Genomic DNA, 20,585 nt, shown 5'->3' on the forward strand with positions numbered 1-20,585 from the left:
GATTTACACATATACAATTTCATAACAAAATTCCATCAAATTTAATTATGTAATTTTTTAACTGAATTAAATTAAAACTTAAAATGTAATGGTTTATTTTATTTTACTTTTTGTAATTAAATTGAAATGCGTAAATCTTAAAATATTTATTTTAATGGATTCTCTTTACACAACCCATATTCATAAATAATTATTACCAACTTAAGTTTTTTTGTTGTTGTTGTTTTTCAGGCACTCATATTTGAGGTTAACGTAAAAAAAAAAAAAAGAATTCAAACACACACACACACACACACACACACACACACAAAAGACTGTACAAACTGCTGATTTATTTGCTTTATAAAGAATATTACAAAAGTTTAGCTAAGACACACATTATGAAACAATTCATATAAAAACTATAATATAATAATAAAACATTCATAATTAAACAACCCAACACTGCAACTCCATAAGGATAAATATGTTCACATTCACAACTACATTACATAAAATCTCACACCTATAATCAGAATACACACATATCAAACCACACTCACATTACTAGTCTTAAATATCACCCCATATAAAGCACTTAAAGGACCTGGCAGATTAAAAAAACCTAAATAGATTTCAGTTGGCATCACTGCCAAGGTGCTCTTCTTCCCAACACTCGATTGGTGACTTTCTGCAGAAGAAAGATGTGCTGCATTACAAGGGCAACCAAACTAGCCTTGGTATTCTTCTTGAGAGGTGAGGTCACACTAGACCTCGCACTTCATCTTTTTCCCTTCATAAGCATCCGAATGCTGGAGTCCAGAAACGCAAGCCTTTTCACATTCTGTTGCATAAGTTCAAGTTTAGTGAACTCTGACCAGAATACCAGAACTCGTCCCTAAATTGTATGACGAGATACCGTGTGACCAACAGAAGTTTGAAAAGTCACAGATTGACCATTTTACTCATTACAAATATTATTTGTAATTTGAAATGTTATTATTTATGAAAAACAGAAGCCCTAGAGTGTGCAACATATAATTCTTTGCAGGGTCCTCCTAAGTAATTTTGCATGCCCACAATCTTGTGTGATCACGGGTTTAAAAGCTGAGTACTGGTTGATCACTGATTTAAAACGCTGTATTATTTACTAAATGTTTATATATATATATATATATATATATATATATATATATATATATATATATATATATATATATATATATATAACTGATCCTCTCAAACTGCATGTATACCTTGTTAAAGACTTGAGCATTGAGGCGATAAGAGTGGTACTCAGCCAGTCTCCTTTTATGGACTTCCGGAAGTTGAGCGTATTTCCTGATTTAACACAGGTTTGATTACTGAGAAACTGCGCTGCATTATTTGTCTGAATGCCAATAATATGGGCAATTTTTGAAAAACACTGGGTTTTCAAGCGGCTTCCCCCGCCCTTAGAAGATCCCCTGCAGGATATTTCCATCTGCAGAAGACACCAGATGAGACCTTTAGGCACACCCTTGACAAAGTGATTGATGGTCAACGCCTCCAGCCAGACATTGCACATCTAGACTAATGTAGTTTTAGGCAATAATAGAAACCTCTCATTTAAATAAAAGGTAACAATATTCATACATGTAAAGTTCAAGTTGACTTGACTAAGCTAATGTCTATTACCATGCTAACCAGCAAATACTAAATGACAAGAAATTTTAAACCATTTCTAACGAAACCTGATTCAGTGACTAAACTAAAAGATTACAGGTGTCATTTTATTAGTTACTACTTTTAATTTTCTTTTTTATACAGATTACTGTTTTTGCAATGTATTTCGTTTTTTAAAATGGCAATATTTCAACTTCATAATCATTATACATTATACTATGGGAATGTTGTTTGATGGTTCAGTTAATCATTTTCACAGGTCATAGTTCTAAAATGCACAAGCGTTATTGGATTTTATCAGTTCACTCTTTTCAAACCTCCTTTTCAACCACGTGGTGCACTTCGTGCTGCGTCCAGCGAGCGGAAGCGCATGCGCGTGAGCGCGAATTGGGTGCAAAGGTGGAGAAGAATCCAGAGAAAACAATACGGTTGGAAGGGATGTTAAGTCATTTTATATTGAAGTCACTTAGTACACTTAAATATTTTCTAATTTAGAATTAAGTCGTATCTTATATATAAATATATTCACTACAATGTATAGAAAAGACACAATTGGACCGGGTAAGTTTTGTATACATTCGACTCGTTTTATGACGTCTTGTAAACTTTACTAGCTCAACGAACACATATTGCACCTACAACAATGTTGAAGAATACGTGCCGTTTAGCAAAACACGCTCGAAATATCCTCACTCTATCTCATTATATAAAACATACATATTTTTGGTTGTGTTTCGCAAACGTACTTTACAGTATACATAAGAAGCATGTTTGATTTCACGCCGTAAGATTAAAGCACGTTAAGTCACTATCCGTGTGTCTCTGTTTATATATGGCCTGTAAAAACCTTTAAAATATAATTTTCCAATCACTTTAACAGAGTACTTCCGCTATCGTAATGATGCACGCCTCATGCGGACTCGCGTAAGTATTCTTTTCCTCTGAGTCATGACATTTCTGTGTATTACGTTATCAGCTGGTACACTGTACTGTCTGTGCTATTGTTATTTTCAGCTGTGATGGTAAGTTTGAGTTCGTAGTTCTCATTGTTGTCTATTTTCTTAGGAAGCAATGGTAGATTTTGTTTATAGTAGACCCTCGAACCACTCCTTAGATGCCCTAAGTTTTGGCTGTGGATTTGGTAAGATATATTTTCTTCATCTTCCGTACAAATGCACCATTCATCATGGTTACTTGGTCGCTTACAACTTACATATATAGTAGGGCAGTTCTGACTGTCAGATTGCTCTATTATTGGAACTGCAATCATTTGCGACTATTCCAAATGTCGTCTTTATTTCCAAGACCTTATTCAGCAACACACCCTCTTTTTGAGGTCAGACATTGTCTTTTAGGGATAGTTCACCCAAAAATGAAAATTCTCTCATCATTTACTTCCCCCATGCCATCCCAGATGTGTTTGACTTTCTTTGAAGATTTCTAGATGAATATCTCAGCTTTGTAGGTCCATACAATGCAGGCGAATTGTGACCAGAACTCTGAAGGTCCAAAAAGGATATAAAGTCAGCATAAATTTAATCCAAATGACTCCAGTGGTTTAATCCACTTCTTTTTACGTAATATGATAGGTGTGGGTGAGAAACAGATCAATATTTAAGTCCTTTTTTACAATCAATATGCAACCTATTATTTCATAATAATTCCTTACATTTATATAGCGCTTTTGCAGGCACTCATAGTGCTTTTCATAGTATAGGGGGAACGTCCTCAACCACCAAAACTTTGACCAGCCCAAATCAGTAGGTGGCTGAATGTGAAAGTGAAAGTTAATTTTACATCAGAAATTGAAAGTGTAGATTTTCAGTAAAAATGGATTTAAATATTGATCTGTTTCTCCCCAACACCTATCATATCACTTCTGAAGATAATGTTTTATCCACTGGAGTCGTGTTATTTACTTTTATGCTGCCTTTATGTTCATTTTGGACATTTAAAGTTTTGGTCACAATTCACTTGCTTTGTGAGGACCAACAGAGCTGTGATATTCTTCTAAAAATCTTTGTTTTTGTTTTTCAGAAGAAAGAATGGTATGGAGGGTGAGTAAATGATGAGAGAATGTTCAGTTTTGGGTGAACTGTCCCTTTAAACATGAGTCAAACCTGACTAAGCATTCTCATAAAATTATACCATCTGTAATTTAAGATCTTGGTATTATCTGCATAATTGTTATCTTTTCACTGTGCTAATTGTTTTTAAAATGTTTTAATTGTTTTTGTAATAAAGTTCCAGAACTGGACCGCTTCGCCTCTCATTTGACACCTTATATGTCATCAGATGATGAAGATTATGATGATTTTGATAAATATGGTGTCCGTACAAACAACAGATACTGTGGCTTTGCTCACAACTTCCTTGAGAGAGGCCTGCCAAAACCCTACAAACACATAACACCAGAGGTTTGTGTCAAACACCTATGCTGCGAGCTGATTGCAGTATTATTTTAGTATAAAACTATTTGTTTTAAATATTTTTTTTCAAGGAAGCAGAAAGAAATACTAAAGAACTGGTGGATGAAGAAGAGAAACTTAAGAAAAAAGCGGAGAAGAAAAAGCAGAAAAAAATGGTGAGAGCATAAACAAAAAGCTCTTATCATCAGTTATTGAATGTTTTGTTAAGTTATATCTTTCTTAAATATAACAGAGACAGAAGGAGAGACGTCGGCAGGAAAAATTAGAGAAGGAAAATGCAGATAATGAAAAAAATAAACCGGTGAGTTAAAATAAATGCATTATAATTTGTACCACTGTGACCTTTAGGATATATATAATTTTATATAGATATCAGTCATTTATATAGATATTGGGTGAAATAGTGCCGTTGTAATTTATGGTCGCATTGCATACCACCATTGTTTTGTGTCTGTCTCACAGAAATGGCACAGACTTTGTGTCATGATGTAGTCTAAATATTTCTTGTTTCTTTGATTTAAGGTACACGTTGACCCTGGATCACAAAAGAATAAACATGCAGATAAAGATAAAAATAAAATGAAAAACAATAAATGTTCATCTGCATCTCCTGGCCCTCAATGCACCTCAGCACCTGTGCAAAGCAGTGATAGCAGTGATGGTGAGGAAAGCGAAGAAGAGGATGTCTCAAATATTGAACCAGAGGTTGACTTGTGTTTTTAACTTTTCATATCTTCAGCCGTAGGATTTTAATGTTCGTTGTAATTTACAAAAGTGATATGCTAAAACTCTATAAGCAGAACAGTTTAACGTGTGCACTTACTGGAAAGTGCTGTTTTTGATGATGCTTTTTTTATGTCTTAGGAGCTTGACATGAATAGCTGCTTTGTATCAAACGCAGCAGCCATCGCCAAGCGCAAACTGGAACAAAAGCCCAAACCTGACAAGAAAGAAAAGAAAGCTACTCCAGCAAACTCCAGTAAACAGCATGGGTCAGAGGAGAAAGGTGCCACTGTGCCACAAAAACAGGTTGGAAAAGGGGACGAATGGAGTTAAAGGAAATGTAGGATTATTGTGGAATGACAGTTTGTGTGTCTCTCAACCACCAAATCACATGTACAGGATTGTGAGTTAAAGTTGAAATAATGTATTGAATATAGTAACAGATTCAGTCTTGAGAGAGGCGACCTTGCAGCTAAATCAGTAACGACGCATTATACAAGTAGATAATCTATCGATGGATATGGATATAAACATGCAATCAGACTAATGTAAATAAAACCCAAACTGCTTGACATGACCACACAAGGCAGTTAAACTACTTGTACTGTATATCCCAGGTGGAACTCGAGAGAGAGATATGGAGTTGAGAAATGTAACAGGTGTGCTATAGGTGTGATCAAGTTGGCTATTTTAAGTAGCTCTCTGCAACTGAGCAGCTCAGCTACCGGGGCTTAAAGGGATAGTTCACCCAAAAATGTAATTTCTCTCATCATTTACTCACCCTCATGCCATCCCAGATGTGTAGGACTTTCTTCTTCAGAACACAAACAAAGATTTTTAATACAGAATACTTTTTTGTTTTCTCATAAGTACCTATTTACAGCCTGCAATCTTCTAAACTAATCTGAAGCACCTGATGAATCAAGGATATATAACTGTCAATAAACTCTTTTCACACTTTTGGGTTTTGGAACGGGAAAGTAAAGGGAGGGTTAAACCTCGATAGCGGTGAATAGGTGACCACAGCAAATTTAATTTTTCCTTATCCACTTGCTCCGACATCAAAAGAAAAACGGCACTATTACATTGCCACAATTTTTCAAATTAAGAAAAAAATTTATGGAGTGGTGGATTACGACAGTCAGAAGAGAGAAGACCCTCTCAGCAGCTGTATTAGAAGCCTCATCGGATCTGCGGTAACTCGTTTTAAAAAAAATTCTTTTGGGTAATGTAATTTAAAGTACTATGTTATAAACTTTTACTAAGTAATAAAGAAATTGCAAATTTAAAGTTTGCTAAATAAGGCGAAAACGCATCATCAGAGATCTGTGAAAAGGGTCCATTGTACACAATATGCATCAAACTACGGAAAGACGAAAGGGGCAGTATAGTAGTTTTCTTTTCGTTTATCACATTTTAGTGTTAAAAGCACACAATTTCTATTCTTCAAATGTATATAAAGCTGAAACAAAAATTATTGGGACTTTATCACACAGATGTAACATTTAACTTTGTATCAAAGTGCATTGTATTCTGATATAATATTCAGATATTTGATATGGCCCCATATGTATCCACTAGGGCTAAAACGATTAGTCAATAAAAATTTGTCGACAAAAATATTCGTTTTCGAATAGTCTTTTGATCTCATTTAACGTAACATGAGATCACATTAAACTGTAATGATGATGCGTGAGAGCAGCACTGCAGTTTGCGCCTGACTGAGGAGTTTTAATTACACAGGAAGAATTACACCGCTTACAGTCCAGAGGCACTCTAAACTTTCCAAACAGCTTCAGGTGATGTAGATCGCAAAGTATGAGGTAATCATAATGCAAAAATACAAAATAAGTAAATACAGAAGCACTCTCATTGTGGAATCATTTTAGCTGAAGCAAAACGTGCGTGTCGAGCATTTTTAAAGTAAACACCCCAGGGTTACATCTTAAATGCAGTTATATTTAATGCGTTACAGCTTTATTAAAGTTCAAATAATACGGAAGCAGATCATGTAAATAACTACAAACTCTGAAACTGGCATTTCTCTGTGCGGTCATCGCCTCTTCTGCGTGAATGCGTGAATGTCCTGAACTCAGGGGGAGAGACTGAAACTGCATCCGGCTGATGCACACTCTGTCGCTTAATGCAGCTAGATTATAACATGATGGCTCGCGACTTATTGCATCATAGTATATGTCGCTGTGCATTTCTTACGTGAAGAAAATTGGCAATACACAGCTTTAAGAATAAGAGAAAGTTTTTTTTTTTTTGAGAGTTAAAGATGGATTGAAGTGAACAGAAAGGTGAGAGGGTAGTCTTCGCCTCATTATACACTGCAACAAAACACGTTTTTGATTTGTTTTTGTTTTGGCTTGTTTTCCAATGTAAATATCTAAAACTCCTTTAAAACAACATACATTTTCTTTAGCAGCTATACTGCAGAAGAAGAAATTGTTATCTGAGAATTTTGAATATAATATTAAAAATACAAATATTTTAAAATATCTAAAAATCCTTTAAAAAAAGATGCATTCACCTGAGAAGCAGCATATAATATATTTTGACTTGCTTTTAGAGAATAGATCTTGAATGTGTATTTTATCTTTACTGCACTGTACACTCGCAGAAGTATAACCAAGTGAACAAATACACTTACAGTAGTGTGAAAAAGTGTTTGCCCCCTTCCTGATTTCTTATTTTTTTGCATGTTTGTCACACTTAAATGTTTCAGATCATCAAACAAGTTTAAATATTAGTCAAAGATAACACACGTAAACACAAAATGCAGTTTTTGAATGAAGGTTGTTATTATTAAGGGAAAACAAAATCCAAACCTACATGGCCCTGTGTGAAAAAGTGTTTGCCCCACCTGTTAAAAGATAACTTAACTGTGGTTTATCACACCTGAGTTCAATTTCTCTTGCCACACCCAGGCCTGATTACTGCCACACCTGTTCTCAATCAAGAAATCACTTAAATAGGACCTGCCTGACAAAGTGAAGTAGACCAAAAGATCTTCAAAAGCTAGACATCATGCCGAGATCCAAAGAAATTCAGGAACAAATGAGAAAGAAAGTAATTGAGATCTATCAGTCTGGAAAAGGTTATAAAGCCATTTCTAAAGTTTTGGGACTCCAGAGAACCACAGTGAGAGCCATTATCCACAAATGTCGAAAACATGGAACAGTGGTGAACCTTCCCAGGAGTGGCCGGCCGACCAAAATTACCCCAAGAGCGCAGCGACGACTCATCCAAGAAGTCACAAAAGACCCCACAACAACATCCAAAGAAATGCAGGCCACACTTGCCTCAGTTAAGGTCAGTGTTCATGACTCCACCATAAGAAAGAGACTGGGCAAAAATGGCCTGCATGGCAGAGTTCCAAGACGAAAACCACTGCTGAGCAAAACGAACATTAAGGCTCGTCTCGTTTTTGCCAGAAAACATCTTGATGATCCCCAAGACTTTTGGGAAAATACTCTGTGGACTGACGAGACAAAAGGTGAACTTTTTGGAAGGTGTGTGTCCCATTACATCTGGCGTAAAAGTAACACCGCATTTCAGAAAAAGAACATCATACCAACAGTAAAATGTGGTGGTAATGTGATGGTCTGGGGCTGTTTTGCTGCTTCCGGACCTGGAAGACTTGCTGTGATAAATGGAACCATGAATTCTGCTGTCTACCAAAAAATCCTGAAGGAGAATGTCCGGCCATCAGTTCGTGACCTCAAGCTGAAGCGAACTTGGGTTCTGCAGCAGGACAATGATCCAAAACACACCAGCAAGTCCACCTCTGAATGGCTGAAGAAAAACAAAATGAAGACTTTGGAGTGGCCTAGTCAAAGTCCTGACCTGAATCCTATTGAGATGCTGTGGCATGACCTTAAAAAGGCAGTTCATGCTCGAAAACCCTCCAATGTGGCTGAATTACAACAATTCTGCAAAGATGAGTGGGCCAAAATTCCTCCACAGCGCTGTAAAAGACTCATTGCAAGTTATCGCAAACGCTTGATTGCAGTTGTTGCTGCTAAGGGTGGCCCAACCAGTTATTAGGTTTAGGGGGCAATCACTTTTTCACACAGGACCATGTAGGTTTGGATTTTGTTTTCCCTTAATAATAACAACCTTCATTTAAAAACTGCATTTTGTGTTTACTTGTGTTATCTTTGACTAATATTTAAACTTGTTTGATGATCTGAAACATTTAAGTGTGACAAACATGCAATAAAATAAAAAATCAGGAAGGGGGCAAACACTTTTTCACACCACTGTATATACAAAACACACTCATATTTAAGATACATTCTCTTAAAGCAAGTCTAAATACAGTGCCTTGCAAAAGTATTTAGACCCCTGACCAATTATTTCATATTAATGAATTACAAATGGTGCAATGAAACTTCATTCTGTTTGATATTTTATTTTAAAACACTGGAGCTCAAAATCAATTATTGTTAGGTGACATTGGTTTTGTGTTGGGAAATATTTAAAAATAAAAAACTGAAATATCTTGCTTGCATAAGTATTCAACCCCTGTGCTGTGGAAGCTGCCAGGTTACACCGATTAAATAAATTGCCCTAATGAGGACACAGTTACTTTACCATTGGTATTCACCTGTGAATCATTAAAGTTGCAATCACATTTTCTGGATAAAAAACCCATTGTTGAAGGATCATTGGTCAGGCTGTGAATCTGAAGGAAAATGAAGACCAAAGAGCATTCCACAGAAGTTAGAGATAAAGTAATAAAAATGCATAGATTAGGGAAAGGGTACAAAATAATATCCAAATGTTTGGATATCCCAGTGAGCACAGTTGGATCAATAATCAGGAAGTGGAAGCTGCACCACACCACCCAGGCACTGCCAAGAAAAGGCCGTCCCTCAAAACTCAGCGCTCTAACAAAAATGAGACTTGTGAGAGAAGCCACAGAGAGGCCAACAATCACTTTGAAGGAGCTACAGAGTTCAGTGGCTGGGAGTGGAGTAATGGTGCATCAGTCAACCATATCAAGAGCACTGCATAATGCTGGCCTGTATGGGAGGGTGGCAAGAAAGAAGCCGTTACTCAAAAAGCACCATCTGAAAGCACGTCTGGAGTTTGCCAGAAAACATGTGAGTGACCCAGCTGCGATGTGGGAGAAGGTTTTGTGGTCAGATGAGACCAAGATAGAGCTTTTTGGCCAAAACTCAAAGCGCTATTTGTGGTGCAAACCTAACACTTCCTATGCCTCAAGACACACCATCCCTACAGTGAAGTATGGTGGTGGCAGTATCATGCTGTGGGGATGCTTCTCATCAGCAGGGACTGGGCATCTTGGTAGAATTGAAGGAAGAATGGATGGAGCTAAATATAGGGAAATACTGCAAGAGAACCTGCTTCAGTCTGCTAAAAAACTGAAGCTTGGGAGGAAATTCACCTTTCAGCATGACAATGATCCCAAGCACAAGGCCAAAGCAACATTGGAGAGGCTCAAGAACAAAAAGATAAATGTCCTACAGTGACCCAGTCAAAGTCCTGATCTCAATCCTGTTGAGAATGTGTGGCACTATTTGAACAAGTGTCACCCAACCAACCTGAACAACCTGGAGCAAATCTGCCGAGAAGAATGGGCCAAAATCACTTCGTCACTGTGTGCAAAGCTGGTACATGTACCCCAAAAGACTTAAAGCAGTTATTGCAGCAAAAGGTGGCTCGACCAAATATTAATGTGTGGGGGTTGAATACTTATGCAAGCAAGATATTTCAGTTTTTTATATTTTATAAAACATATTTCCCAACAAAAAAACAATGTCACCTTACAATAATTGATTTTGAGTTTCAGTGTTTTAAAATAAAATATCAATCAGAATGAAATTTCAGTGTACCATTTGTAATTCGGTAATATGAGACAATTGGTCAGAGGTCTGAATACCTTTGCAAGGCACTGTATCTTATATGTTACTTCTCAAGTAAATGTATCTTGTTTTAAGGGTTTTTTAGACAATTTTAAATGGAAAACAAGACAAAGACATGATAACAACAGGATTTTTTTTGCAGTGAATTTCTTTACTGAATTACACAAAGTATTTTTTTTTTTTCTTTTTTTTTTCTTTAATTCAGTGAATGGCATTTAGTGGTGTTTTTAAAAGATGATTTTGTCCTTTATTGTTAGTAAGCACGTTTAATACAACCTTTTTAAGTTGGGGCACAAGCTGAAAATTGGTTAAGAGCTAATGATTAATCGTTGCAATAATCGCTGAATAGCCAAATAATCGTTCTAATGATTGTTAGATTAATCGATTATCAAAATAATCGTTAGTTGCAGCCCTAGTATCCACAGATGTCTGGGCTAAACCCAGAATATCCACTTACCCTAGAACTGCCCATGGATAGCAGTAAACAGGATTTTAACTGCTGCCTCCTTTTATGTCAAGGTTGCTTTTAAGACAGTGTGCATGTTTTAAACCATTAGTTGTTAAATGTCTGCTGTGCATTCTGCAAACTGAGGAGCTCTTTATTTATTTTGAGCCACAGGTATATTTTTAATCAAGTTTATTTGCGTTCCATCTAGCGGTCTGTTGTGTGCAGAAAGTTCCTGCATTATGAACACCAGAAAGGCAGAATTTGTCATATTTCAGATGCACCCAATGTGTTTAGACAGCTTATTCTTGCCTTTTGCCACTAGCCATTGCGTTTCTCTGTATCCTTGACTCTGGTCTCTTATAGCTATTAACCCCCTCCAATAGAAAGTCCACAAATTATAAGCACTGTCATCACTGAACTCATTTACTAGCTGACATGAAAAGTGAGTGTAAAATACAAGCACACAACTTGCTTGTTTTATGCATGCACTATAGCCATGCATAATTATCATATTCTTGCGAAAGTATCTACCACAATCCTGTTTAGGCATTTTGAAAACCAATTGTAGACCTTTTATACATTTGGATAACATCCCATTTTTCTTCCTGCAGATTGATAACAATGTGGAGGTGGAGTCTGCGGAGGCAGTCAGTGCAAATGATTTTATTACAAAAAGCGTGGAGCTGGCAGGTGTGTGGATGGAGGTCATTTTGATTTAAATAAAAAAATGTTTAGTGTTTTAAAAGACTGTAAATATATGGAGTAAATAGTCCTTATTCCACTTTTATTTTTCTATAGTTTTGGGTAACCAATATGCTGCTTCAGGAAACCTAGAGATGGCTGTGAAATATTTTACAGATGCTATAAAACACAACCCTAAAGAGTATAAGTAAGATCCGCAATTTCAGCCACAACATACAACTTTTGAATACCCAAGTGGTAAATCAGGTAGAGCAAGTCTGTGACGAGGTTACATTTAAAGAGTTTTTGTGTGTCTGTTTGTTGTAGGTTATTTGGGAATCGCTCTTTCTGCTATGAAAAGATGCTGCAGTATGAAAAAGCTTTAACAGATGCTGATATTGCTCTTTCTATGAATCCCAAATGGATTAAAGGACTTTACAGAAAAGGCAAAGCGCTGGTTGGGCTAAAGGTATTGTTATCACAACAGAGCCAAATCTTATTCAAATTACATAATCATTCAGAGTATAGATTCACACATGCATCACTGCTTTGTCACAAGTTTAAACACAATTTTGTTGTTTCCCCCTTCTTTCAGAGGTATTTTGAAGCCAGACTTACCTATAATGAAGTCTTAAAGCTGGACAGCACATGTAAGGATGCAGCTGAGGAGTTGATGAGGGTGCAGCTCATCCAGCTTATGGTGAGTGGATGTGGGTTGGTGTGGCTACATTCAGGACCAACGTCTATACGAATGCTGGGCCTGCTTGAATGTTGGCTACAGCTGCTTCTCAGTTTTATGCGCATCTGTGATTGTCTGATTGTGTTTGTTTCTTCAAAAGGAAATGGGATTCACTAGAGAGCAGAGTTCAAATGCCCTTATTCTTCATGGAACTGTAGAAAAAGCCTTTGAAGGACTCTCTGTAGTACCAGGTATGATAATACAAACAACACATTTTCAAAATTGACTACACCGTTGGTTGCCTGAACAACTAGTTGACTAATCTTAAGGAAGGCCCGTACAATTAGTCTGGTTTTTTGTTCTCTTGACCCTGTTTGGACACATTTTATTTTTACACAAGAAGTGTTTTTGCTTTCAAACATGGCTAGATGCAAAGGCATAGGACAGATGCAATGGCCCAAAGGCTTGGATATACTCAGTTTTTCTGTGTTCCGGGTCAACTAGCAAATGATCGAGCTCTCAGCTTTTCAAAGGATATTCTTTTAACCAGCGATTTACCGATAATCAGTTTAACCACTTTTTTAAATGATATTTAAGCATTTTTACTTAAAGGAATAGTTCACCCAGAAATGAAAATTTGCTGATAATTTACTCACCCTCAGGTTTCTTTCTTCATCAAAACAGAATTGAAGACTTTTAGGATTTCATTTCAGGCCTCCTCCTCTAAACAATGCAAGTGAATGTCCTCCATTTTTTGACGGTCCAAAATGCATATTTAGGGTGCATCAAAATAATCCACATGACTGCAGTCGACAAATAAAGTTCTTCTGAACCCAAACGACAGATTTGTCGACTGGAGTCGACATTTGAGTTCAGGAGGCCTGAAATGAAATCCTAAAAGTCTTCAATTCTGTTTTGATGAAGAAAGAAACTCAGATACATCTTGGATGGCCTGAGGGTAAGTAAATTTTCAGCAAATTTTCATTTTTGGGTGAAATATTCCTTTAATCAAATATCGTTTTTGTTGACCAAGATGGGTTTTTTAATGGCTGATGCCAATATTCAGAGAGCAGGGTGACCGATATAATACTCGGTTTAATATAATAGCACATAACATATGCATAAATCGGCTAAAAAAGTGAATCAACTTTTATTTTGTATTATATTTACTTACAAAAAACATTAACTTTGTAAAAAATGAAAAAATAAATCTTTAAAAAATAAGATTTGTATGTTTTTTTAAATGGTAGTTAGCAGTTTCTCTTGATTTCTGTTTATTTTTCCCATTTTAATAATTGTTTGCACAAAGACATTGTAATACATTAGGAAGAAGGAAATAACACTAGTGCACACAGTAGTTCAGCAACCACGGATGGTTTGTGTGCATTAGCAATCGCATTTTCTCACAAAAAGACAGAATCAAACTAATTGTACATACAGGGCGCAGTGAATATGACATTTACTTATACACACTAGAAGTGATTTTACATTGAAGTTGTTCTATCGCTCTCGTGCGGATCCAGCGAGAGCAGCAATCTACTGACCGCATCCAGCTTCCTCGTACCAGAATGCCTGGAGTGTCACGGACTGACCGTCAAGCAACATTTGCGAGTGAGAGGGACACAGATTTGAACACAGTTTGATCCTATAAACGTGCTTAAGCGAAATAGATATGAGCGCACCACAGGAAGAAAACAGATTTGTGCAAGTTTCTTGAGGTTTGTGAATTAAATCCGAGAACGAAATATATGCAGACGGTGTATGATATACTGTTTTATTGATATTTGCCTTTTTATCATTAGACAAGACAGTTAACTGTTACAGGGAACTGTAGGGAAGAGAGAGAGGGAAAATGAAATGCGGGAGGTTTGTAAATTAAATCTGCTTAAACGAGATATCCACATAGATGTAGAAGGTATATCCTATGATAGAAGAAACGCACTATTACAATTGTTTATGTTCACGCAGTACTCATTGTTATTTCGGCGAGCTCCACATGACAGGTAATCAAGCCCTGTACGCACATGCAGCAACTTTATCGCTTGATGTCGCTAGTCTCTATACTGTGAAGTTGCTCCTGGGCGTTCCTACTGCTGTAACTCTAACGTTATTGATGGACTGCACATCTGGCCATATCTTTAAAAATTGTGATCCCAGATAAGATATATTGCCGGTAAAACCAAGATATATTTCTAATTTGACAAGGATTTAGTTTTCTTGTTGTTACATAAACTATAGCAGTGCTCATTGCATTTAATCATTAACCAGATTAACAATCTTATTGTACGAAATCTATGAATCAAACCCACTCAGACTGCCAATAATTTCTAAAATGTCATTCTAATATGACAAATAATCAGTTATGTTGTCCCTAAAAATGAACATTCTGCAGGGGAGAGTGTTTTAATATGAACTGCAGAAGTGCTCATTGCATCAGATCGTTAACAAGATGAACGAACTATCAATGTACAAATCAAACTCACTCAGACTGCCGATATTTTCCTTTCCATTATTTATTATATCCATGTATGTGGTTACAGACAAATCATATAGAACAGTGAAATCACTCCCAGAAACTTCTCTGTCTTGTCTGCACTCGACTCCATTACCACAAAGGAGACGGTTGACGTGAGCTCAACTGAATACCGTCTTCACTCCTATTGGTTGTCGCTCCAGAATGTCGCTCCTTATCATGTCACTTGCCACGCCCACATCTAGTCGCCAGTTGTTGCTGTCACTCGTGTCGCCGGAAGTCACAAGCTCTCATCGAAAATTAATGGGATCGTGTCGCTTTGTCGCTGCATATGTGTACGGGGCTTCAGAGAGAGAGAGTTGCGGTGAGATGGTATGTTTGTCATCACTCCACCATATTGTATAGGCAAGTATGTCACTGGGCCCCCATTCACTTCCATTGTAAGTACCTCACAGTAACCCAGATTTTTGTTTTTTTTAAAGAAAATGAGGGGCAAGTCAAAATTAATTTGTGTTGTAATCAATATTATGCCACAAATGCTGTCTGTTGAGCTTAAATTGTATTGAACCCAGAATATTGCTTTAAGACGTCTGTCTGAATGTGTATGGCTGTAGCTGCGGTGCTGTGAAGTTAATGAATTTTAAAATTCCGCTTTTCTGGGAGGGCTTTGCCATGCAAACTGTCCAGTAACTGAAGCAGAGCATGCTGTCTACACACTAATTAAGCACCGCCACTATAAATATCACAACTAAAAGAAAACAAATCTAGATAAACTAGTCAACCTCGCTAATTGACTAGTCAGTTGTTGGATGACTAGTCGAGCATCATAACCAATCCCTAATCAACAGATATCAAGTTTAAATAAATGTGAAAAGAAAAAAGTAAGGGAGTTAGAAGTTGCAAAACAAAAAGTGTAATTTCTTTAGATTGCATTGATAACTCTCAATCTCTGTCTAGGTTTAGCCCCTGTTCTTGTGCCCAGAGAAAATGAGTTTATGTCTCGAGAAAGAAACCCACAACCTCCAGCTAAATTCCCTCTCAGACCTCTTCCTCAGTATCAGCATAGACCCAATACCCCAGCAACTGCTCCAGTTACTTATCCTCTGTAAGACAAATGCACCCATACACATGCAGCCATTCAATATGCCACCAGTCAAAATTGCAGGAATCCTGAAGTGTGTTTCATTACTTAACAGAGAGCTATTCCCTGTCTGGGTCGGAAATCTGGTGCCTTCTATAACAGAGGGAAGGATTTATGCATTATTTAAATCGTAAGTGACCTCATTGGCTTTGCACTGTACAAACATTAATTCTTTACTAGTAAAATTATGCTTAATTTAACATCGGTCTAAAAAGCGCCATTTAAGTAATGTAACTTTTTATATTTTTGACACAGTGTTGGACCAGTCCATAGTGCAAAAGTGTTACCGGCAAGACGCTGTGCGTTTGTTAACTACACCAAAAAGGAGGATTGTGAGACAGCTATCCGAGATTTCCATGTAAGTATGTTTGTTTGCTGAATTATTACCCTGAATGTGATGGATTTTTTTTTCCGTATCTCTCCAGTTGTTTTGGGGAATATGTGAGCTTAGATAACCTCTTGGCTCATAGCTAACAACCGTGGACGTTGCTCATGAGATAAATTTCCCAAGTAGTATATACTGGGCCTGGGAATTGATACAGAGTTCACAATTCCAGTGGGTCAAAAGTTTACATACACTAAGTTAACTGCCTTTAAGCAGCTTGGAAAATTCCAGAAAATGATGTCAAGCCTAATTTAGCTTCTGATAGAATAATTGGAGTCAATTGGAGGTATACCTGTGGATGTATTTTAAAGCCTACTTTCAAACTCTGAGCATCTTTGCTTGACATCATGGGAAAATCAAAAGAAATCAGCCAAGACCTCAGGAAAACAGTTGTGGACCTCCACAAGTCTGATTCGTCCTTGGGAGCAATTTCCAAATGCCTAAAGGTACCACGTTAATCTTTATAAACAATAGTACGCAATTATAAACACCATGGGACCATGCAGCCATCATACTATATCGTCCTATATCGACATGACCTGAAAGGCTTCTCCGCAAGGAAGAAGCCACTGCTCCAAAACTGCCATAAATAAGCCAGACTACAGTTTGCAAGTGCACATGGGGACAAAGATCTTACTTTTTGGAGAAATGTCCTCTGGTCTGATGAAACAAAAATTTAACTGTTTGCCTATAATGACCATCGTTATGTTTGGAGGAAAAAGGGTGAGGCTTGCAAGCTGAAGAACACCATCCCAATCGTGAAGCATGGGGGTGGCAGCATCATGTTGTGGCGTTGCTTTGCTGCAGGAGGGACTGGTGCACTTCACAAAATAGATGGCATCATGAGGAAGGAAAATTATTTGGATATATTAAAGCAACATCTCAAGACATCAGCCAGGAAGCTAAAGCTTGGTTGCAAATGGGTCTTCCAAATGGACAATGACCCACGCATACCTCCAAAGTTGTGGCAAAATGGCTTAAGGACAACAAAGTCAAGGTATTGGAGTGGCCATCACAAAGCTCTGACCTCAATCCAATAGAAAATTTGTGGGCAGAACTGAAAAAGCATGTGCGAGCAAGGAGGCCTACAAACCTGACTCGGTTTCATCAGTTCTGTCTGGAGGAATGGGCCAAAATTCCAGCAACTTATTGTGAGAAGCTTGTGGAAGCTACCCAAAATGATTGTATTGTTGTGTACTGGAAGCTCCTGTCACCAAGACAAATTCCTTGTATGTGTAAGCATACTTGGCAATAAAGCTCATTCTGATTCTGATTATTCGATGACAAATGGATTGCGTGGACACATCTTTGAATACACAGAACAAATGTAACCAAACCTTTTCAGCACTCACTATACTGAGTAGTATACTCAATCACTGGAAGTGAAATCTGACATTTTATCAGCCAGTTGCTTATCACAGACATTTTTAGTCACATAGTGAAATTTGGTTTGTATATGTGAGTGATTTACTTGCATTGTAGAAGGGTATGCATTGAGTAAAATATAGATATCAGGATCATTCAAATGAAGATCAAAATTAATCTGTAAATCGATATTCTTACCCAGCCCTAGTATTTACAGTGTGGTGTTATAGGTAGATGTTTCTTGTAACTGTAAGTTCAGCAGATTGCAGGTGACCATATAGCTTGATGTGTGTGTCTAACCCTTGTATGGTTGTGATGTGGGAGCTTAGGGGTTGTACTATGTCACCACATAAATGAAGGTCTTTCAGTATGGATGGTATCACTTCTGTCCTCTGTATATGGTAACTGAAGAAAAGTAACTGTGTGTTTGTGGATCACAGGGTCATGCTATTGATGGAACAACTCTAGTGGTGCGTTATCCAGATAGGATACACACACGACTTGGCGTGTCCAGAGATGCATCTACAGAGTCCCCAGGCAAGGCTGGGTGAGTGAAGTTGCTAATTCTGCATTTCGTTGGACATTACTGAAATTATTTAGCTGTTTTCAGAGGTTAGAAATAAAGATTTTAGTTTATAGAACTTTTAAGTGGAAATAGTATCTGTATAGTTATGTTGTTATAATATTCCTTATATTAATATTATTTTACTCTCCTATCCTCTTAGCAAACAATCTGATGAATGCTATTTTTGGAGGACAACTGGCTGCATTAAGAAGGATCGCTGCACTTTCCCGCATATACCAGAAAACAAGGGCATTGACAGACATAAAGGGGAATCACAACCCTGATACAGAGCATACAGAAAGGGATTTATCCTAAAAACACATCACAAAAACATACTGTAATTGTTTAGATACAGAAAAAATTACACACGTGCCTAAAACACCCTGTGAGGCAGTGGTCATTTTTGGTTCTTCCGAATGCTTCATTTATTTTTCTATTTGTTGAAATATCGATTACTATCAGTCTATAAACATGTTATTAAGTGTTTTGAGTTGGACAACAGGTATGAGGCTGTGATTAACCAGCTCCTTTTCCTTTCTGTGAAGTATTCCTTTTATTACAAGTATTTTTTTTTTTTTATGTTTTGCATATCTGCAATGTGAAGCTTCATATTATGTTTAAGGCTGTCAAAATTTGAATGGTCAGTGAAGGTTCACTGCAGATGTAAAAGAAAAATAGCTATTGGAAAGAAATGAGCTAAGCCCTTATGATAAATAATGGCTTACTATGACCTTGTCTGATGGTTTGAAACCAGAAGTATTGTTAGCCTCAAAGGGATTCCAACCAATAGGTCTTAACTTTGTCATGTCAAAGCAGAAATGGGATGAGTTTATTAAGTATCTTATTAAAATCATGTGCTACTTGTGCAGTAGAAATGATCTGCAGTAAACAAAGTCATACCATCTTGAGTAAAGATTTGCATTCAGTTGTAATTTTATACCAATGCCATGCTCTCTAAAAAGGTACACTGACACATTTTCTTTTTTTTTTTTAAGCTTTTTATTTAATGAAGTGTATATTTTTCTCCAACTGCAGTGAATTCCAAATCAATTTTACACCCTTGAAGGACACTGGGTCCTTCATGAAGGTTCCTTCCACAGACTAGCCACTTTAAAACCTGGTTTTTATTCATAGTAATTTTGAAGTTTATTATCATGTGATTCTCGCAATTCATTTTGAAGTATGTTGGATTTCACCTGAGATTGCAGAACCCTAAATTGCGCTTAAGGACTAGAAAATGTAGCTTACATTTTTCCCTTCTCTTTTACAAACACTACACAGAGAAACGGTTCACAATTTGAAATAACACAAGTAGGCCATATTTGATGTGAAATGTTTGGAGGTGAGTGGATTGCCTTTCCAGTTAATACACACGACAAGGCACAAACATGTTTTAGCAATTATGTAATAAAAACTTGAACGCATACACTGTCCACATCAGAAATTAGAAAGAGCGGTTTGAGCATAATGGACTTAAATGAAACTAAAATGATGTTACATCCATAAACTAGTTAAGTCACACATGCAAGTTTCAGACATTTAAAAGAGATAATTCACCCATAAATTACAATTCTTCATTTACTCACCCTCGTGCCATCCCAAATGTGTATGACTTACTTTCTTCTGCAGAACACTTTCTTTTTTTTTTTTTTTTAAAGGATAATTCAACTCTGTTGGTCCTCACAATGCAAGTGAGTGGTGACCAGAACTTTAAAGGCCCAAAAGGCAGAATAAAAGTATCCATATGACTCCAGTGGTCAAATCCATATCTTTTGAAATGATATGATAGGTTTGGGTAAGAAACAGATAAATATTTAAGTCTTTTTTTTTTCTTTTTTTTTTTTACTGTAAATCTACACTTTCGCATTTAGCCACCTACTGGTAAGGTGGAGATTGATAGTAAAAAAGGACTTAAATATTGATGTTTCTCACCCTTGTATTACTTCAGAAGATATGGATTTAACCACTGGAGTAATTTGGATTACTTTTTTGCCTCCATTTGCATTGTGAGGACCAACAGAACTGAAATCATCTTTTAAAAATCTTCATTTGTGTTTTGCAGAAGAAAGTCAAACACATCTGGAATGGCATGAGGGCGAGTAAATGATAAGAGAATTTTCATTTTTGGGTGAACTATCCCTTTAATATACATAAA

General features: G+C 36.8%; 1 protein-coding gene across 3 annotated transcripts; it reads left to right on the forward strand.

Annotated features, from left to right (window-relative positions):
- The first annotated feature begins 2,001 nt into the window (after positions 1–2,001).
- On the forward strand, positions 2,002–20,119 carry LOC127414116 (uncharacterized). 3 transcript variants are annotated; one of them, XM_051651884.1, is made up of 18 exons: positions 2,002–2,072; positions 2,525–2,568; positions 2,710–2,785; positions 3,889–4,061; positions 4,145–4,228; positions 4,306–4,374; positions 4,596–4,778; positions 4,938–5,102; positions 11,753–11,831; positions 11,940–12,030; positions 12,150–12,291; positions 12,418–12,522; positions 12,662–12,752; positions 15,932–16,079; positions 16,171–16,245; positions 16,371–16,473; positions 18,306–18,412; positions 18,591–20,119. In XM_051651884.1, exons 1-18 carry the CDS (start codon positions 2,015–2,017, stop codon positions 18,712–18,714), a joined length of 1,917 nt encoding a protein of 638 aa, XP_051507844.1. In that variant the 5' UTR covers positions 2,002–2,014; the 3' UTR covers positions 18,715–20,119. The 3 variants fall into 3 exon arrangements, with proteins under 3 accessions (XP_051507844.1, XP_051507845.1, XP_051507846.1); XM_051651885.1 differs by having other exon boundaries at positions 2,006–2,205; positions 18,591–20,117; XM_051651886.1 differs by lacking the exon at positions 2,002–2,072 and adding an exon at positions 3,682–3,701 and having other exon boundaries at positions 2,543–2,568; positions 18,591–20,117.
- Positions 20,120–20,585: the final 466 nt, after the last annotated feature.

This window comes from Myxocyprinus asiaticus, chromosome 23, assembly GCF_019703515.2.
Source record: "Myxocyprinus asiaticus isolate MX2 ecotype Aquarium Trade chromosome 23, UBuf_Myxa_2, whole genome shotgun sequence".
NCBI lineage: Eukaryota > Metazoa > Chordata > Actinopteri > Cypriniformes > Catostomidae > Myxocyprinus > Myxocyprinus asiaticus.